The 20,670-nt window shown below is 43.0% G+C and overlaps 1 protein-coding gene across 3 annotated transcripts in view; it reads left to right on the forward strand.

Moving 5' to 3' along the window:
- trim54 (tripartite motif containing 54) overlaps nucleotides 1-20,670 on the forward strand; it is an 80,387-nt gene that overhangs the window by 36,282 nt on the left and 23,435 nt on the right. For all 3 annotated transcript variants that reach the window (XR_009445694.1, XM_048531853.2, XM_059645470.1), the window contains exons 5-6: nucleotides 16,839-17,072; nucleotides 17,179-17,201. Coding sequence is in view for 2 of the 3 variants with exons in the window: in XM_048531853.2 (XP_048387810.1) it covers nucleotides 16,839-17,072; nucleotides 17,179-17,201 (257 nt within the window). In the remaining variant the exon portion in view is untranslated. The remainder of the gene's footprint in view (nucleotides 1-16,838; nucleotides 17,073-17,178; nucleotides 17,202-20,670) is intronic.

Genomic DNA, 20,670 nt, shown 5'->3' on the forward strand with positions numbered 1-20,670 from the left:
TTGAACATGGATTGTTTTGGAGCCCCCCCAAGGATACATTTTAAGCCCCCTATTATACGCACTGTACAATCACGACTGTAGCCAAATTCAGAATGAATGTCATCTACAGGTTTACAGACAACAACACCGTAGGACAGATATCAAACAATGATGAGTCAGAATACAGAAAGGAGATATAGAGGGCTTAGTGTCATGGTGCAATGATCAGAACCTCAGATTCTAGAACATAGAACATTACAGCACAGTACAGGCCCTTCGGCCCTCAATGTCGTGCCGCCCTGTCATACCGATCTGAAGCCCATCTAACCTACACTATTCCATGGACGTCTATGTACCTCTCTTTCAATGTTGGCAAAACTAAAGAACCGATCAGTAATGACTTCAGAAAGAAAGGAGGAGAACACACCCCCACTGGAGCAGAAGTTGACAGGCTTGAGAGTGTCAAGTTCATTGGAGTGACAATAACCAACAAGCTGTCCTAGACTTTGGACATAGATGCAATAGTCAAGAAGGCACAACCATGCCTCTTCTTCCTCATGCGGCGTAGGAAACTTGGCATATCCATAAGGACCTTCACCAACTTTAACAGATTTTGTTTTTATAGAATCTGTACAGTGTGGAAACAGGCCCTTTGGCCCAACAAGTCCACACTGAACTTTGAAGCATCCCACCCAGACCAATCCCCCCACCAACTCACATGTCTTTGGCTATGGGAAGAAACTGGAGTACCCAAAGGAAATCCACGCAGACAGAAACAGAATGTACAAATTCCACACAGACAGTTGCCAGAGGGTGAAATCAAACACAAGTCTCCGGCACTCTGAGGCAGTAGTGCTAACCACTGAGCCACCATGCCGCCTCTAAGAAAAAAGTATACTATCTGGGTGCATAATGGCCTGGTATGGCAACTACTGTGCCCAGGACCATCAGAAGCTACAGAAGGTCGTATGCACAGCCCAGACCATCATGAAAGCCAATCTTCCATCCATGGATAACAAGGTGCAGAAGGCCCAAAACGTCAGCCTTCCTGCTCCTCTGACGCTGCTTGGCCTGCTGTGTTCATCCAGCTCTGCACCTTGTTATCTCAGATTCTCTAGCATTTGCAGTTCCTGCTATTTCTTCCATCCATGGACTCCATTTCCATGTCTTGCTGCAGCAGAAAGGCTGCCAACATCATTAAAGTCCCCTCAAACCCCAATAATGCTCACCTGCAATCTTTTCCATCAGGCAGAAGACATAGAAGCTTGAATACATGCACCAGCAAGTTCAAGAACAGCTTCTTGACTGCCTTTATTAGACTGATGAACAGACTATCTAACTTCAAATAATGCTCATCTTGTTAATGTTGATCTTGGTTTGCATACCTCCTGTATAGGGATACCTTGTATCCCTCACTCTGTCCAAGCACCCTATGATCTGTATGTCCTTGCTTACCATGATCTGCTGTACTGTTCACAAGCAAAGCTTAGGTACATGTGACTATGTTAAATCAAATTAAATGACAGCAAATCTTGTATTTGTGAAGTCGTGAATGGTGCTGAACATTGTACAATTGTCAGTGAACATCTGCATTTCTGACCTTATGGTGGAAGGAAGGTTATCAATGAAGCAGGTGAAAATGGGCACTACTTTGAGGAACTCCTGCAGAGATGTTCTGGAGCTGAGACGATTGACTTCCAACAACCACAACTATCTACCAATGTGCCCATTATGACTCCAAGTAGCAGAGAGTTTGATCTGAGTTTTGCTAGAGCTCCTGGTTGCCGTACTGTGTTGAATGTGGCCTTGATGTGAAGGGCTGTCACTCTCATCTCACCTCTGGAATTCAGCTCTTTTGTTTGTGTTCGAACCTGTAATAAGGTCAGGAGCTGGTGGCCCTGATGGAAACAAACTGGGCACCAATCAGCGGGTTATTGCTGAACAGATGTTTCTTGATAGCACTGTTGATGACACCTTCCATTACTTTACTGATGATTATGAGTAGACTGATGTGATGGTAATTGGCTGGTTGAATTTTCCCTGCATTTTGTGTACAGGACATACCTGGCAATTTTTCCCATATGGTCAGGTAAATGCCAGTGTAGTAACTGTACTTGAAGAGCTTAGATGGGGAATTGCAAGTTGTGATCTCAAGTCTTCAGCTCTATTGCCAGAAGTTGATAAAGCCCATAGCCTTTTCTGTATCCTGTGCCTCCAACCATTTCTTGATGTCCTGTAGAGTAAATTGAATTGCGTGAAGACTGGTATCTGTAATGCTGGGCACCACTGGGGGAAGTCAAGATAGATTATCCACTTGGCACTTCTGGCTGAAGATTGCTGTGAATGCTTTACCTTTGTAACAACGAACACAGAACAATACAGCACAGGAACAGACCCTTTTGCCCTCCAAACTTGCATGGACACATTTTTGCCCTTCCATATTAAAACTGGCTTCATTTAATCTATGACTCTACAGATCCATATCCCTCTATTCGTTCCTATTCATGTATTTGTCCAGGTGCTTCTTGAATACTGCTATTTTGTCTGCTTCCACCACCACCTGTGGCAATCCAGGCACTCACCATCCTTTGTGTGACAAAACCTGCTTTGCACATCTCTTTTAACATCCCCCTTGCACCTTGAACCTGTGTCCCTTATTAATTGACCCCCATACCCATGGAAAAAAAACCTCATTCCTTCCACTCTATCCATGCCATTCACATTCTTATAAGCTACTGTCAAGTCATCCCTCAACCTCCTGTCTTCCAGTGAAAACAAACTCAGTCTATCCGACCATTCATCATAACTAAAATCCCCCATACCAGGCAACATCCTGATTAACCTTTTCTGTACCCTCTCCAAAGCATTCACATCCTTCAGTGGTGACCAGAACTATACCCAAGATTCCAAGTGAGGCCTAACTGAAGTTCTATAAAGCTGCAACATAGCTTGTCTATCTTTATACTCAATTCCCCTTCTCATGAAGGCAAGCATAGCATCGGCTTTTTTTATTACCTTACCTGCCTGAACTGCCTCCTTCAGTGATCTGTGGATCCGCATATCAATACTTCTAAGGGTTCTGCCATTCACTGTGTAATTTCCACCTTTACTTCCAAAATGTATCACATCATAATTGTCCAGATCAAACTTGATTTGCCATTTTAATGCCCATGCCTCCACCTGATCTATGTCCTGCCATATCCTCTGACAATCCTCCTCAATCCACAACTCCACCAATCTTTATATCGTCAGCAAAACTACTAATTTGACCAGCTACATTTTCCTCCAAATCATTTATGTAAACCACAAACAGTAGAGGTACCAGCGCTGATCATTATGGAAAATCACTAGTCACAGCCCTCCATTCTGAAAAGCTACCCTCTGTTTCCTATGACTTAGCCAGTTCTGTATCCATCTTGCCAGCTCAACCTTGATACCCATATGACTTCACCTTTTGTACCAATCTGCCATGAGGGACCTTGTCAAAGGCTTTATTGAAGCCCGTGTAGATAACATCAACCACTTTTCGCTCATTAATCATTTTTGTCGTCACCTCAAAAAATTCAATCAGGTAAGTAAAGCATGACCTTCCCCGCACAAAATTAGCTATTGCTAATCAGTCCATTTGCTTCTAAATCTTATTGATCTTGTCCCTGAGAATCTTTTTCAATAATTTTCCTACCACTGATGTTTTAAAATAATGGGACAGCATTAGCTATTGTCCAGTCCTCTCGGACTTTACCTGTGGCCAGAGGATACAAAGATATCTGTGAATACTCCAGCAATTTGTTCTCTTGCCTCCATCAATATTCTGGGAGAGATCCCATCAGGACCAGGGGTCTTAGCTACCTTAATGCTTCTTAAGATGCACAACACCCCTTCCTTTTTAATAGCAACATGGCTTAGAAATTCCACACTCCCTTCCCTGAGATCATTCTCCACCAACTCCTGTTTGCTGAATATCAATACAAAGTATTCATTTAAGAACTCACCAGCATGTTTTGACTCCATGCATAGATTCCTTCCTATGTTGTTGGGTGGGCCAATCCTTTCTCTGGCTACCCTCTTGCTTTACATATATGTGTAAAAAGCCTTGGGATTCTCCTTAATCCCGTTTGCTAATGACTTTTCATGACACCATTTAGCCTTTCTAATTCTTAATTTCTTTCCTACTTTCCTTACATAATTCAAAGGCTTTGTCAGTTCCCATCCTCCTAGACCTTACATGTATTTCCTTCTTCTTTTTGACCAAGCTGATGACATTTGTAGTCATCCAAGGCTGGCATAACTTGCCATGCCTATCCTTCATTCTCACTGGAATGTGCCGCTCCTGAACTCTTATCAACTGCCATTTGAAATACTCCACATGTCCAATGTGGATTTGTCCTTAAACAGCTGCCTCCAGTCAATGCTGTCCAGTTTCTGCCAAATATTGTTATAGTTTACCTTTACCAAAGGACTGCTGTTTTCCTATCCCTGAGTGATTTATTATGGTCACTACTTCCAAAATGCTCCCCCACTGAAACTTAACTTACCTGGGCCAAGTTCATTTCCCAAAACTAGATCCAGTCTAACCCCTTCTCTGGTTGGACTGATTACGTACTGTGTTACGAAACCCTCCTGAATGGTCCTTAGAAATTCTGCTCCATCCATGATGTGAATCCACTTAATACAGGGGAAGTTAAAATCATCCACCACAACAACCCTGCTGTTTTTTTACATCTTTTTAAAATCTGTCTACATGTTCTCTCTTCTTTATCCTGCTGGCTGTTGGGAGGCCTATAGTATACCCCCAGCATTGTGATTTCACCTCTCCTATTCCTGGGTTCTACCCGTACTGCTTCACTGCATCAATCCTCTGATGTACCCTCCCTCAGTACAGTTGTGAGATACTCCTTTACCAGTAATTCTACTCCCCCACCCTTTTACATCCCTCTCATTCACATCTGAAACATCTACATGCTGGGACACTCAGCTACCAGGCCTGTCCCTCTTTCAGCCAAATCTCCATAATCGCAATAATGTCATCGATCCAAGTGCTAACCAATTCTCGGTATTCATCTACCAATTGTACTTCTTGCATTGAAACACATGCAGTTTAGCCACCTCACCTGGTCTTTTCAACTGTATTTCCCTACCTGTTCTTAATTACGTTTGCCTTAGTTTCTACCTCTCCCTCATTTTCTGTATTTACTGCGCTACTCCTCTGGTTCCTATCACCCAGCCACACTAGTTTAAACCCTGCACAACCACTCTACCAAGTATCCCACCAAGGACATCAGTTCTTGTCCTGCCCAGGTGTCCATTTTGTACAGGTCCCACCTCCCTCAGAATGGGTCCCAATGCCCCACGAATCTGAGACCCTCCCCGTCAAACCATTCTTTTCAACCACATGTTCATCCTATATACCCTGCTGTTTCTACTCTGACTAGCTTATGGCATTGGTAGCAATCCTGAAATATCTATCTTTGAAGTCCTACATTTCAACTTTCTTCCTAGTTCTCTATGTTCTGCTTTTAGGACCTAATGCATTTTAAATCTAATTTGTTAGCACCAACATGTACCGTGACCATTGGCAGTTTGCCTCCCCCTCAAGAATGTCCTGCAAGTGCTCAGAGACATCCAGAATCCTAGCACCAGGAGGCAACACACCATCCTGGACTCTCATTTGTGGCCACAGAACCATCTATCCAATCTCCTTACGATTATAATACTCTTCATACCGTGCTGACTGCAAAGTCCACTCCCAGAATGCGAATGAGTGATGCCTGAGCACCCTTTGGTTATCTTTTGCACTGCTATGTTGGACTCTTCAGTCTTCAAGGATGGGGAAATTTGTGGAGGCTCCTCTTCCCACGAATTATTTATTTATCCAACGTCGTTGAACATGCCAGGATTTGATTCATTGGTTGTGGGATTGCTTGGGTTTGTCACTTGCTGATTTTGTTGTTTGGCAAACAAGTAGTTCTGTTTGTAAATGAAGTCCTGCTTTCACAAAGTGCTTGTTGAAAAACATGATAAGTAAGCTTCACAAGCTCAGTAAAAAGAGATCTCATCTGGGGTGAGACAAAGCCCAAATGAGTATGTAATTTAGGGAATTTGGAAGCCACATGGGAATTGTATTCAAAGGGGAAGAAGTGCTTCTGGGTTTTTTTTGCTTGCGGTTGGAAAGATTTATATTTTAACAGGATAAATTGAAGACCTAGGATCAGGAGCCCAGCACAACAGCATGACGTCTCAGGTAAACCGTAAATTTATTGGTTTGTGATAGCTTCTAATCTGACTGTATTTTTTATAGGTTACTTTGAGATTGAAGGTAAAAATGGGAAGTATTTACAGACTTCAAACTAAAATACCAGTACAAAATTTCTATAAAGCAAACTAGGAAATCAAAATAGAGATGGTGGGCCAAGTGATGTGTTGTAACTGCATGGTGTGGGAACTGGTGGCTCCCATTATGTTTCACAGTGAATACATCTGTAGCAAATGTTGGTTGCGTGAGGACTTTGACTCAGAGTTGTTGAGCTGGAGTCTCAGCTTTGAATACTGCTACACATCGGGGAGTGGGAAGAGTTACCTGGACACTATATTTCAGGAAGCAGTCACACTTCTTAGATTAACTCCCTTGAATTCAGTCAGTGGTCAGAGACAGAAGGGTATGACTACCAGGCAGGAAGGGGGATCTACAAGTTAATGCTGAAGGAATCTCAACTCTTGAGCTTGCCCAACAGGTTAGAGATTCTTGCTTACTGGTGTGGGTGAGACTGGGGATTATGGGGAAAATGAGCAAATTGATCATGATACAATGGTACAGGTACTATGGGGAGAAAAGAGAAATGTATTTGTAGTCGGGGATAATTTAGTAAGGGGAATACACACAGTTCTCTCTGATCAGATTCAACAGTCCCAAAGACTGGAGCCTGGGTTCAGAGTATCTCACTGGTTGCAGGTAAAGGAACAACAATGGAGGTAGTGGGCAGTGGGGGTCAGTCAACAAGACTGAGGCTGTTGAATCCAAATGCATGCAGTAAACAAAATAAGGTAAATGAGCATATAATGCAAGTGGAAATAGTGGGTACGATGTTGTGGGTATCGTGGATATGTGACTGCAAGGGGATCAGGGCAGGGAACTAAATTTCCAAGGATATACAACCTATTGAAAGGACAGGCAGGTGGGTGGGGGGGAGGGGGGTGGGTGGGTGGTGGACTTGCCTTGTTAGTTACAAACTAAATTAAATCAATGGCAAAGGTGCAGAATGTGGATAGAGTTGAGGAACCACCAAAGAAAAAGTGCCCTGATAGGAGACAGTAAGGACTGCAGATGCTGGAAGCCAGAGTGAACCCTGACAGGAGTTGTGTACAGGCCTCCTAGCATAGTCAGGATGTGGGAAAGAAAATAAATCAGGAAATAGAAAAGGTGTGTAAGAGATGCACCATTACAATAATCATGAGGGATTTCAGTGTGCAGGTGGTCGGGGAAAATCAGGTTGATGGCATATCTCAAGTAAAGGAATTTGTAGAATGCCTATAAGATTGAGTTTTGGAGCAACTTGTGGTAGACCCCACCAAGGTACAAGAAATTCTGGATTTGGTGATGTATAATGAGGCAGACTTGGTGAGGGAGCTCCAGGTGAAGGATCCCATACGGAATCAGTGACCATATAGTATATTTTTCATTATACTAATTCACACTGCAATTTGACAAGGTGAAGCTGGAATCAGATGTATCTGTATTATAATTGAGTAAAGGTAAATACAAAGACATGAGGTGGGAGCTGGTCAGAATTGGTTGGAAAGGGAGTATTATAGGGAAGATGGTGGAGGAGGTTGAAAGGATGTTCTGGGGGTGATTTGGGAGGCACAGCAGAAATTCATCCCAAGGAAGAAGAAAAATACTACAGGCATGATGAGGCAACCATGGCTGACAAGGGAAGTGAGTGACACCATAAAAACAAAACACATAGTGTGGGGAAGGGGAGAGAAGATGAAATTTGAGTTATAAAAGATTGCATAAGGTTTTGCTAGATACCTAAAAGGTAAGAGAGAAGCAACAGTGGACATTGAACTACTGGAAAATGAGACTGGAGAAGTAGTATTGGGCAGCAAAGTAATGGCAGAGGAACTAAAATGGTACCTTGATTCACTTACCAGCAGCATACTAGAACTTCCAGAGAGTCAGGGGTGGGGGTAGAGATGAGTGCAGTGGCCATCATTAAGGCAAAGGTACTGGGGAGGTTGAAAGGTCTGAAGGTTGATTAATCATCTGGAACAGATAGATCACACCTGAGAGTTCTGAAGGTGATAGCTGAGGAGATTATAGAGGTTTTGGTGGTGATCTTTCAGGAATCACTGGAGTCAGGCAGTGTCCCAGAGGACTGGAAAATGTTTAAGAGAACATCTTTATATGAAAAGAGAGGGAGGCAGAAGACAGGAAACTGTTGGCTGGTTAGCATAACCTTGGTTGTTGGTTAGATTTTAGAGTCCATGCTTGAGGATTAGATTGCAGAGTACTTGAAAGTAAATGGAAAAATAGAGCTCAGCCAGCACAGCTTCATCAAGAGTGGATCATACCTGACGAATCTGTTTGGAATTTGTTGAGGAGGGAATAAGCATGTTAGGCAAACGAGAGCCGGTGGATGTGATCAATTTGGATTTCCAGAATGCTTTTGTAAGGTGGCACACAGGAGACTGCTTGATAAGAGCCCATGACATTAGGGAGAATGGTACCAGCATGGTTTGAGGATTGGTTGACTAGTAGAAGCAGAGATTAGGGATAAGGTGGTCTTTTTCAGGATGGAGGTCATTGACGGGTGGAGTTCCACAGAGTCAGTGTTAAGACCACAGCTTTTCGTGTTTTACATTAACAATCTGGATGCAGGAACTGAGTGTATTGTTGCTAAGTTTGCAAATGACACAAAGATAGGTATGATGGCACAGCGCCAAACATTGGGAGGGAGTTGCCCTGGGAGTCCTCAACATTGACTCTGGACTCCTAAATTCTCAGTACAAAGGATATAGGAGGAGAAGTAGGCCATTCAGCCATTCAAGTCTGCCCCACCATTCGATGGGTTCCACAGATTAACCACTCTCTGGCTGAAGAAATTCCTCCACATCACAGTTCTAAAGAGTCATCCTTTCACTCAGCAGCTGTGCTGTAGTTCGTATTCTCTTCTACTAGTGGAAACATCTTCTCCACTAAGACTGTATACTGTACTTGAATATAAGATGAGCGTCATCAATGTACGGTAATGTGAGAAATGTTGAAGCAGTTCATGGTGTATAGTCTGTGCACGATTTTATCATGTTAATTAGCACAAATCCATTTTCCAGTAATCATAATCATACTCATTATGTCTAAAACATGCATTAATCTAATTAAATTTGTGAACTTGAATGATTGAATTAATTGAGATTAGCTCTGCAAGACTAACTTAAAAGTTTTTTTAGTAAACTGCTTGAATTGTGCCCAATATTTCCCTGTCCCTTTCCCCTAATCTTCTCACATACACACATACCAATGGTCATAGTGCCCTTGTATGGTACCACACACCTAGGTGCAATTCCTGGCTTGTCTGGTTTGATCTTAACCATATTACCATTAACACAATGGATGCCTCAGCCTATTCTTCTCTTGCCACTGCCTCTATATCATATAAGAGCTGCTAATGTCTTGTTTCAGCTAATGCAACTGCTTTGCACAGCTCTCACACAAATTGTTTACCTTGTTCACTTGCAAGTCCTGACTACCAATCACAGCATTCCCTAACAATTTCGTTGGCTTCTTTTCCTCATTCTCTTCCATATTACAGTGCAAATCGATCAATTATACAACTTCCAACCACTTACTGCTGCTGCAACCAATGCTCAGAGCCTGTTGCAGCTATTTTCCTAGCTGCCTCATCTGTTCATCAGTTAGCAAATTGAATGGAGTTTGTTCCCTGATAACAAGGTGTGGAGCTGGATGAACACAGCAGGCCAAGCAGCATCTTAGGAGTAGGAAAGCTGACGTTTCAGGCCAAGACCCTTCATCAGAAATGGGGGAGGGGAAGATGGTTCTGAATTAAATAGGGAGGGAGGGGGAGGCGGATCGAAGATGAATAGAGGAGTAGATAGGTGGAGAGGAAACAGACAAGTTAAAGAAGTGGGGATGGAGCCAGTAAAGGTAAGTGTAGGTGGGGAGGTAGGGAGGGGAAAGGTCAGTCCAGGGAGGACGGACAGGTCAAGGGGGGGATGAGGTTAGTAAGTAGGAGATGGGGGGTGGGGTTTGGGGTGGGAGGAGGGGATAGGTGAGAGGAAGAACAGGTTAGGGAGATGGGGAGAAGCTGGGCTGGTTTTGGGATGCGGTAGGTGGAGGGGAGATTTTGAAGCTTGTGAAATCTGCATTGATATCATTGGGCTGCAGGATTTCCAAGCGGAATGTGAGTTGCTGTTCCTGCAACCTTCGGATAGCATCGTTGTGTCACCGCAGGAGGCCCAGGATGAACATGTCATCTGAGGAATGGGAGGGGGAGGTGAAATGGTTCGCGACTGGGAGGTGCTGTTGTTTATTGCGAACCGAGCAAAGTGGTCACCAAGCCTCGGCCTGGTTTCCCCAATGTAGAGGAGGCCACAAAAAGGTATAGCAGATGCAGTATACCACATTAGCAGATGTGCAGGTGAACCTCTGCTTGATGTGGAAAGTCTTCTTGGGGTCTGGGATGGGAGTGAGGGAGGAGGTGTGGGGGGCAGGTGTAGCATTTCCTGCAGTTGCAGGGCAAAGTGTGTGGTGGGGCTGGAGAGGAGTGTGGAGTGGACAAGGGAGTCACAGAGAGAGTGGTCCCTCCAGAACGCAGACAAGGGTGGGGAGGGAAAATTGTCTTTGGTTGTGGGGTCGGATTTCTTGGGGCCTGGGATGGGGGTGAGGGAGGAGCTGTGGGGGTAGGTGTAGCATTTTGTTTCACCATTTATTACAGCTATGTCTAAAGGCAGTCCAGCAGCTTCCATTACTTTCTCAACTACCACTTTGTTACACCTTTCCACTTCCTAATGTAACACATTCGCAACAAGTCCATGCTACCATATAATTGTGTGCTGCCTCAAAGCATAGCTGAAGTCTATATTAATACGGGAGTGGCAGGATGACACCATAAGACCATAAGACCATAAGACATAGGAGTGGAAGTAAGGCCATTTGGCCCATCAAGTCCACTCCGCCATTTAAATCATGGCTGATGGGCATTTCAATTCCACTCCCTGCACCGTTCCTCCCACAGCCCAAAGATGTGCAAGATAAGTGGGTTAGCCATAGCAAGTGAGGTGTTACAGGAATAGAGAGAGCGGATTTGGGTGGGATGCTCTTTGGAAGGTCAGTGTGTACTCAATGGACTAAATGGCCTGCTTCCAAGCTGTAGGGAATCTATGATTCTAATGTTAGTATGTTGAGTGCAGATTATATTGGGTGTGATAATCTGCAACCAACATTTCAATCTGTTTTCAAGGTTCTATTTTCTCCGCTTTACCTAAAGTATGTGTAAAGTTACTATCTACCTGTGATGGTATTGCCCACCTACAGACTACCTCCTCAATAATGTTCTCTTTGAGAAATTATTGCTCATTCTTAGTTACTGGCACTTAAATATGAATTCCTTAACTTAAAAGGTCCTGTACATTCTTTCATCTGTACCCATCTTATGGATATTTCTTAAGTATTTTCTCCAGTTATTCCTTAAATTGTTCCAACCCAAAATTCCTTTTACTTTCATTTTGCCTTCTCTCATCAGAGCACTTTGTTTATTTTAAAGTCAGTTTCTTTATGAATTATGTGCCAGCACTTTGATCATTTGTATTGCTTATATTATCATTTGAACATTGCTTTTGAGACCAGAATAACCAATTTAAAGAAGGTATGTGTCTGAGACCCATTCTTCAGTGCATTTTTGCAATGCATTCCCTCATGTTAGTTACTTCAGGTGTAAAAATAACTTTTGCATGTTTAAATCAGTATCCCAAGATCATGACATGCATTCTTGACTGTTAGGTGGCCTTAATGAAAAATTTAAACTGGGTCAGGCATTTGCATTCTCCCAGCTTAATCCCAATATTTCAAGAGTGGCCAAATCCATTCTTTTAAACAAAAAAGGTTCACACCTCCAAAACAAAGCAGCCAATTATTCCGAGATAACAAGTTGTAGAACTAGATGAACAGAGCAAACCAAGCAGCATCAGAGGAGCAGGAAAGCTGATGTTTTGGGCCTAGACCCTTCTTCAGAAATGGGAGAGGGGAATGGGGTTCTGAAATAAATAGGGAGAGAGTGGGAGGTGGATAGGTGATGGATAGAGGAGAAGATAAGTGGAGAGGAGACAGACAGGTCAAAGAGGCAGGGATGGAGCCAGTAAAGGTGAATGTAGATGGGGAGTTGGGGGGGATAGGTCAGTCCAGGGAGGACGGATGTGTCAAGGGGCGGGATTAGACTAATAAGTAGGAGATGGGGGTGGGGCTTGAGGTGGGAGGAGGGGATAGGTGGGAGGAAGTGCAAGTTAGGGAGGTGGGGACAAGCTGGGCCGGTTTTGGGGTGCAGTAGGGTGAGGGGAGATTCTGAAGCTTGTGAAGTCTACATTGATACCATTGGGCTGCAGGGTTCCCTGGAACCTGGAAACTGATAGCCATTTCAAGCCCACCAACTCCCACAGATACCTGGAATTCACCTCCTCCCACCCACCTTCCTGCAAAAATCCCATCCCCTGTGCACAATTCCTTTTGCCTCCACAGCATCTGCTCCCAGGATGAGGCATTCCACTCCCGAACATCTCAGATGTCCATGTTATTCAAGGACTGCAACATCCCCCCCCCTTAGTGGTCGAGAATACCCTTGATTGTGTCTCCTGCATTTCCTGCAGCTCATCCCTCACACCCCTCCCCACAGTGACAACCAAAACAGAATCCCCCTCATCCTCATGTACCACCCCACCACCTCTGGATCCAACGCATCATCCTCCAAAGCTTCCACCATCTGCAATCCAACCCCACCACCAAAGACATTTTTCCCACCCCATCCTTATCTGTTTTCCAGAGGGACCACATTCTCCGGGACTTCCTTGTCCGCTCCACACTCCCCTCCAGCCCCACCACACCCGGCGCCTTTCTTTGCAACTGCAGGAAGTGCTACACCTGCCACCACACCTCCCCCCTCACCCCATCCCAGGCCCCAAGAAGACTTTACACATCAAGCAGATGTTCACCTTCACATCTGCGAATGTGGTATGCTGTATCCACTGTTCCCGTTGTGGCCTCCTCTACATCGGGGAAACCAAGCTGAGGCTTGGGGACCTCATTGCAGAACACCTACGCTCGGTTTGCACTAAACAACTGCACCTCCCAGTCACGAACCATTTCAAATCCCCCTCTCATTCCACAGATGACATGTCCATCCTGGGCCTCCTGCGGTGCCACAACTATGCCATCCAAAGGTTGCAGGAACAGCATCTCATATTCTGCTTGGGAACCCTGCAGCCCAATGGTATCAATGTGGACTTCACAAACTTCAAAATCTCCCCTCCCCCTACCGCATCCCAAAACCAGCCCAGCTTCTCCCCGCCTCCCTAACCTGTCCTTCCTCCCACCCATCTCCTCCTCCCACTTCAAGCCCCACCCCCATCTTCTATGTACTAGCCTCATCCCACCCCCTTGATCTGTCTGTCCTCCCTGGACTGATCTATCCCCTCCCTTACTCACGACATACACTCACGTACACTCCATGCCCTCCTCTTTGACCTGTCTGTCTCCTCTTCACCTATCTTCTCCTGTATCCATTTTTGATCCACCTCTCCCTCTCTCCCTATTTATTTCAGAACCCCATTCCCCTCTCCCATTTCTGAAGAAGAGTCTAGGCCTGAAATATCAACTTTCCTGCTCCTCCGATGCTGCTTGGTCTGCTGTGTTCATCCAGCTCTACATCTTGTTATCTCAGATTCAGCATTCAGATTCTGCAGTTCCTACTATCTCAGTCAAGCATTCCCTTGGCTTGACGTAGCTCATTTAACTGAGTTATTCCAATTCAATCTAGTGTTACTTTTCTCTCTTTTTATATCTTATTCTAAGGGGGCTTTTGCTCCCATTCTATCTAATTCATGAGTCTTAGAACTATTACTGTCCAATTAAAGTATCCTTAAAACAGAAATCAACCACCTCTATTTGATCCCAAGCACTCGTAACACCTCTTGCATGTTTGTGTTTTTTCTCACATTTGGGGTATCTCAGGTTTCCAAAAGTCACGCATTAAGTTCTTTCTGTAAAATAGTCATTGGACTAGAAACAATGATTCTTCATTCTCTTCACAGATGCTGCCAGAGCTGCTGAATTTTTCTAGCTGTATCTGTTTTTGTTTTGATTTCATTGTGCATTTCCCATCTCAAAATTATTCCAGATAAAAACTAATATGTTCTCTTTAAGTTTTTTGAAGACCTTTTGCTTCCCTAGAAACCACTTGTGTGTGTTCATCCTTGCTGTTGACCGAATATCTAATCCTTAACTAATGACAGCAAATTCCTTCAACGCATTTCTGCCCAGCCCCACCACTTTTTAGCAACTCTTGTATGGGTGCAGCTATTTTAATGAAATTATCACGGAGATCCTAAATAATTAAATAATTCATGATCTGTCTTGCACCTCATAGATCTACAGGTTTTGGCAGTCTCTCTATACCCTCCTTTCAAATGTGAGGAGTCTATTGTTTACATTGTAATATCTCATAGCCCAAATATTAAACTTTCCATTTTCCTAGCTGAGCTTTTTCCCCAGGTTGACCCTAAATTCAGCTTCTTCCAGCTGCTCAAAGTAAAGCTCTGTATGTTCTCTAACATTTTGAACAGCGATGAAAAAATTGAAAACAAATGCTGGCAATCACTGGGTCAACAGCATTTATGGAGAGAGAGCAAGCTAATGTTTTGAGTCTGGATGACTTTTCATCAGAACTGAAGTTCTTTACACAGAGAGTTGTGAGAGCATGGAATGCGTTGCCAGCAGCAGTTGTGGAAGCAAGGTCATTGGGGTCATTTAAGAGACTGCTGGACATGCATATGGTCACAGAAATTTGAGGGTGCATACATGAGGATCAATGGTCGGCACAACATTGTGGGCTGAAGGGCCTGTTCTGTGCTGTACTGTTCTATGTTCTATGAAGTGGAGAGTGGAGGGGCAGCATTTATTTTATAGTTTGGGGGGGGGGTAGTGGGTGTAGGATGCTGGTTGAGAAAAGATGTCTATAGTTCTGATTAAGTGATTGGAATGTGAGAATGGCAGAACAATTTTATGTCTCCTGCCAGACTTGAAAGAACAGTAACTGGGATGATAACAAGTTAAGAAAAGGAAGAAATGGTCACAATTTGAAGGTGTTGAACTTAATATTAAGTCCATAAGGCTGTAAAGTGCCTAGTCTGAAGATGAAGACGTTGTTCCTCCATTTGCACAGTGATTCACTGGAACACTGCAGCATGCTGAGAACAAACATGTGGGCATACAAGCAGGACATTGTGTTAAAATGACTGTCTACAAGAAGTTTAGGGCCCTGCTTGCACAGAGACTAATGAAAAGATTGTCCACTGTTCTGTTCCTTTAAACTTAATTTAAATTTACCATTGAGTGCTTGAAGTAGCAACTTCTATAGAGTTATTTATCAATTCTAATTTCAGAAACAATTGTGTCCAGGGTTCCTGTGCTTTTACATTGGAGTCACAAGAGATCAGAGTCAGTTTAGATTCTCCCATTTCCAAGCACTTTGTCTCAGAATGGAACAGATGGCCTGACTAGTCAAAGCCAAGACTCTGAAAGGCAAAGCCTTCAATCCAAAGTTTATGTCTGTAAATTTAGAAATGTCCCAAACCCCACTGAGCAGTATGGTGCAATGGCATGCTGTAGAATGGTGTATGATGAAATTAAAAGAAAGCTGTCAACAGAAAGGGTTTACTCTCTGTCTCTGCTAATCTGAGAAAGGACATGGGGGCCAAAGTGACATTATGTCACACTTTTCTGTACCGTGCTTTAAGAAAGTCCCTACAATTTCAGTTAGAAAATGTCTTTTCAACTTCTTTTTGTCTTCACTTTGCTCAAGCATTCTAATTGTCTTAGAACCTGTTCTTTGTTTGTTTATACAACCAACTTCAAAGAACAATACAAGCATATGGAATACAATGTTCCTTGTCTTCTCTTTTTACCTTTTCTCCAAATTATGTGTTCAGATTTGATGTCACATTTTCATCGTTAGAAAGGCTCCACATACACTGCACCGTAGGAGGCTGTATTATCTTTATTTTGTAAAAGGTACCAAATATTTGAGTAAATATTGATTGTTGATGTAGTTCATAATTATATTCATAATTAAATATTTTGGCCCTAAATTTCACTGGTGTTTATTTGGTTTCCCAATATAAGCTTTGCAGGAGTTTAGTAGAAGCCTCAGGAAAGTGGCAACAACCAAACTATTTTCCTGAGCTATACCTCAGTCTCCCACCAAAGCTACGGTGGGAGACCAGAAGAACTTGCACAGACTTTTTGTGACCTTTGTTCGTAATGACCCAATTCTGTTACAAGTCCTGTGCATAGGTATCATTGTATTCTGTGCAATATAATTTGAGACATAGCATTCTACCTGTGACTATTCTAGAAGACCTACTCTCTGATATCGCTTACACAGTAGCATTTGTGAAGTGATAAAATTTGGATATCTCCCTTTTGGGCAAGGAATGCTTCCTGATATGAGATAATTTTGACTATGTAGTTTTTGTTTTAAAAGTCAGTTTTGCCCATGGCTGTATTTCCATTGTCTATTATTTGGCTCGATCAGTCTGTTCCTTGTATGAAAGTCATGTTTATGACCTGTTTGCAGGATAACAGCAGAAGACAAAAGCAACTCCTTTGTGAAAAATTTGATTCTCTGTACGCCATTCTCGAAGAGAGGAAAATAGAAATGCTTCAATGCATTACGCGTGAACAGGAGGAGAAAGTACAGTATGTGCGGTCTCTGATGAGACAACATGGGGATCACTTGGAGGGAGCCAGCAAACTTGTGGAAACAGCTCTGCAGTTTACAGAGGAACCCCAGATGGCAGTGTTCCTGCAGGTCTGTGTATCACTAGTTTTTGTATCTCTTTAAGGATTGTACTATTGCGGTTATTTCTGCTTTTATTTACAATTCGAGTCATTTTATACATTTCTTCTGTTCACAGAATACAAAGCAGCTGATTAAAAAGTAAGTCAATTTCAAGAGGTATTCAGTTAAAAAATAAATTTTATATCTACTATAATGGTGATCCGACAAGGATTATTTCAGTGAAAACTTTGATTAAAGTTTTTGAGAAGATTTGGAGCTTGGGTTGTGGATGAGGTTGTAGACATACTCGCCGAACTGCTGGGTTTGTATGCAAATGTTTCATTACCCTGATAGGTAACATTGTCAGTACGCTTCCAGTGCAGTGTCGGTCCCACTTTTGTTTATATGCCTCCGTTTGAAGGGGTGGTTGGTATTACTTCTGGTTCTGTTTCTCAGTGGTATGTACACAGGGTCTAATTCAGTGTGTTTGTTGATGGAGTTCTGATTGGAATACCAAGCCTCCAGGAATTCTCTTGCATGTCTCTGTTTGGCTTGTGTGATTAAGGATGTGTTGTCCCAGTCAAATTCGTGTCCCTCATTGTCCATGTGTGGTGAGACAAGTGAGAATTGGTTATGTCTCTTGGTGGCTAGATGGTGCGCGTGTATCCATATCATGTATCTTCCAATTTGGCACCTATGTATTTCTCATGGTCTTTGCATGGTATTTTGTATTTTACACGGGTTTTTCTGGTTTTGGGTATGGGATCCTTTAAGTTTATCAGTAGCTGTCGTAGGGAGGTTGGTGGTTTGGGGGCTACCCTGATACCTAGGGTCTCAGTAGTCTTGTCATCATCTCTGAAATGTCCTTGATGTATGGTTGGGTGATTAGTGAGTTGGTTGTGTTGTGTCTTCCTCTTGTGGTTTGTCTCAGAGGTAACAGCAAATTGTGCTTTTCTGATATCCATTCCTTTTGAACACTCTGTATAAATGTTCCTGTACAGCTTTGCGTAGTTCTGAGTTGCTGCAATGTGTTGTGGCATGTTTAAATAGTGTCCTGATGCACGTCTGTTTGTGGGCTTTGGGGTGGTTGCCAGTGTAGTGGTCCTTATGTGTGGTCTTTCTATATATGCTAGTCTGCAGTTCCATGTTGTTTTTGCGTTCTACCGTTGCGTCCAGGAAAGGTAGTTGGTTGTTGTTCTTTTCTTTTGTGAATTTTATTCCAGTAAGGATGTTGTTTAGGTTTCAGTGGGGTTAGTTTTCTGTGTTTAAAAATCTCGAAGGTGCCATTTACATATCGGACGCAATGTTTGAGTTGTGTACTAGGGTGTGCTGACATTCTGGCCTTTGCATTACTGCTTCTGCAATCAGACCTGATGTTGGGGATCCCATTGGGGTTCCGTAGATTTGTTTGTATATGTTGTCGTTGAAGCTGAAGTGGGTTGTGAAGCACAATCTAGTAGTTTTACGCTGGTGCCTTTAGTAATGTTGTCAGTGTCCTGGACTGCCTGCAGACTTGATTCATCTAGCAGTGTTGTTTCTTTGGCTAGGTCGATGTTTATGGATGTAAATAGTCCTGTTACGTTGAAGGATATAATCACCTCATCCTCTTCTATCCTGGTGTCCTTGGTGATGTTGAGGAAATCTTGAGATGAGTGGGTGGAGTGGGGAGTGTTGTCTACTGAATATTTCAATTTCTGTTGTAGTTCTTTGGCAAATCTATGTGTTGGTGTACCTAATAGTGATACAATGGGTATGCGGGAGATCCCGGTTTGTATACCTCGGAGAATCTGTAGAATTGGGGAGTGTTGAATCCTTTTGGCTTCAGTTTTTGGTAGTCTATCTTGCTGATCTCTCCTGAGTTGTGTTATTTCTTGAGGGTCATTGTAATCCAGTTCCCTAACTGTGGTGTTGGGTCTATCGCCATCTGTTGGTAGGTGCTGATATCTGCTAATAATGCATTAGCTTTCTCAATGTACTGGGGTCTGTTCAGGATTACTGTCATGCCTCCTTTGTCCTCTGGTAAGATTACAATGTTCCTGCCTTTCTTGAGTCTTTCCAGGGCTTTCTTCTGTTTTGTGTTGAATGTGTTGCACTTTCCTTTTTTGTCAGGTCGTGTAGCGTCTTCCTGTTGTGGACTGTCTCGGATGTAATGACGGACTATGCTTTTCAGGTATCCATTCCTTTTGAAGTCTCTGGATCGGTGCTCCTGTTCTGCTTTGTGTTGCTCTGGGTTGCTGCAATGTGTAGTAGCTCGTTTTCGTTTCCATCATGGTGGGTTTCGTCGTGAGCGCTAATGTAATTGAATATCCAGTCTTTCTGTGTGGTCTTTCTATATACGCTAGTCTGGAGTTCCCTGTTATTTTTGCGTTCCACCATTATGTCCAGGAAAGGTAGTTGGTTGTTGTTCTGCTCTTCTTTTGTGAACTTTTTCCCAGTAAGGATGTTACATATCTGTTGTTGTGTTTCTTCTAGTTTAGTGTGTTTAATAATCACAAAGATGTCATCTACATATCGGACTCAAAATTTGGGTTGTATAGTGGGGAGCGCTGTCCATGCTAACCTTTGCATAACTTGAGACAACATATACAAACAAATCAACAGAACACCAATATCTGATTGGGGACAGATTGTAGAAGCAGTTATGCAAAGGGTAGAACAGACAGTGCTCCCCACTATACAACCCAAACTTTGGGTCCAATACAAAAGTGACATCTTTGTAATTATCAAACACAGAAAACTAAAAGAAACCCACTGACACAAAAACATACTTACTGGAATAAAATTCACGAATGAAGAAGATATCAACAACCTACTACCCTTCCTGGACACAATGGTGGAACAAAAAAAAACAGGGAACTCCAGACTAGCATATATAGAAAGACCACACATAAGGCCCAGATACTCAATTACACCAGCAATCACCCCAAAGCCCACAAACAGAGCTGCATCAGAACACTACTTAAACGTGTCACAACACATTGCAGCATCCCAGAACTACGCAAAGCAGAATGGGAACACTTATACAGAGTCTTCAAAAGGAATAGATATCTGAAAATCACAATTCGCTGTTACTTCTGAGACAGACCACAATAAGAAGACACAACATGACCAACTCACTATTCACCCAAACATACACCAAGGACATTTCAGAGATGACCACAAGACTACTGAGACCCTTAGGTGTCATGGTAGCACACAAACTGACAACCACCCTACGACAGCTACTGACAAACATAAAGGATCCTATACCCAAAATCAGCAAAACCTGTATAATATACAAAATACCATGCAAAGACTGTGAGAAACATTACATAGGCCAATCTGGAAGAAAACTGACAATACGGATACATGAACACCAACTAGCTACCAAGAGTTACGACCAATTCGTGTCTCACCACACAAGGATGATGAAGGACACGAATTCGACTGGAGCAACACATCTGTAATTGCAAAAGCCAAACAGAGACACACCAGGGAATTCCTGGAGGCCGGTATTCCAATCAGAGCTCCATCAACAAGCATGTTGAATTATATCCTATGAGAAACCACTGAGAAACAGAACCAGAAATAATACCAACCACCCCAGCCGTAACAAGTGGGACAGAACACCTATGCTTCACTGGAGGCG

Source organism: Stegostoma tigrinum, chromosome 4, assembly GCF_030684315.1.
Source record: "Stegostoma tigrinum isolate sSteTig4 chromosome 4, sSteTig4.hap1, whole genome shotgun sequence".
Lineage (NCBI taxonomy): Eukaryota > Metazoa > Chordata > Chondrichthyes > Orectolobiformes > Stegostomatidae > Stegostoma > Stegostoma tigrinum.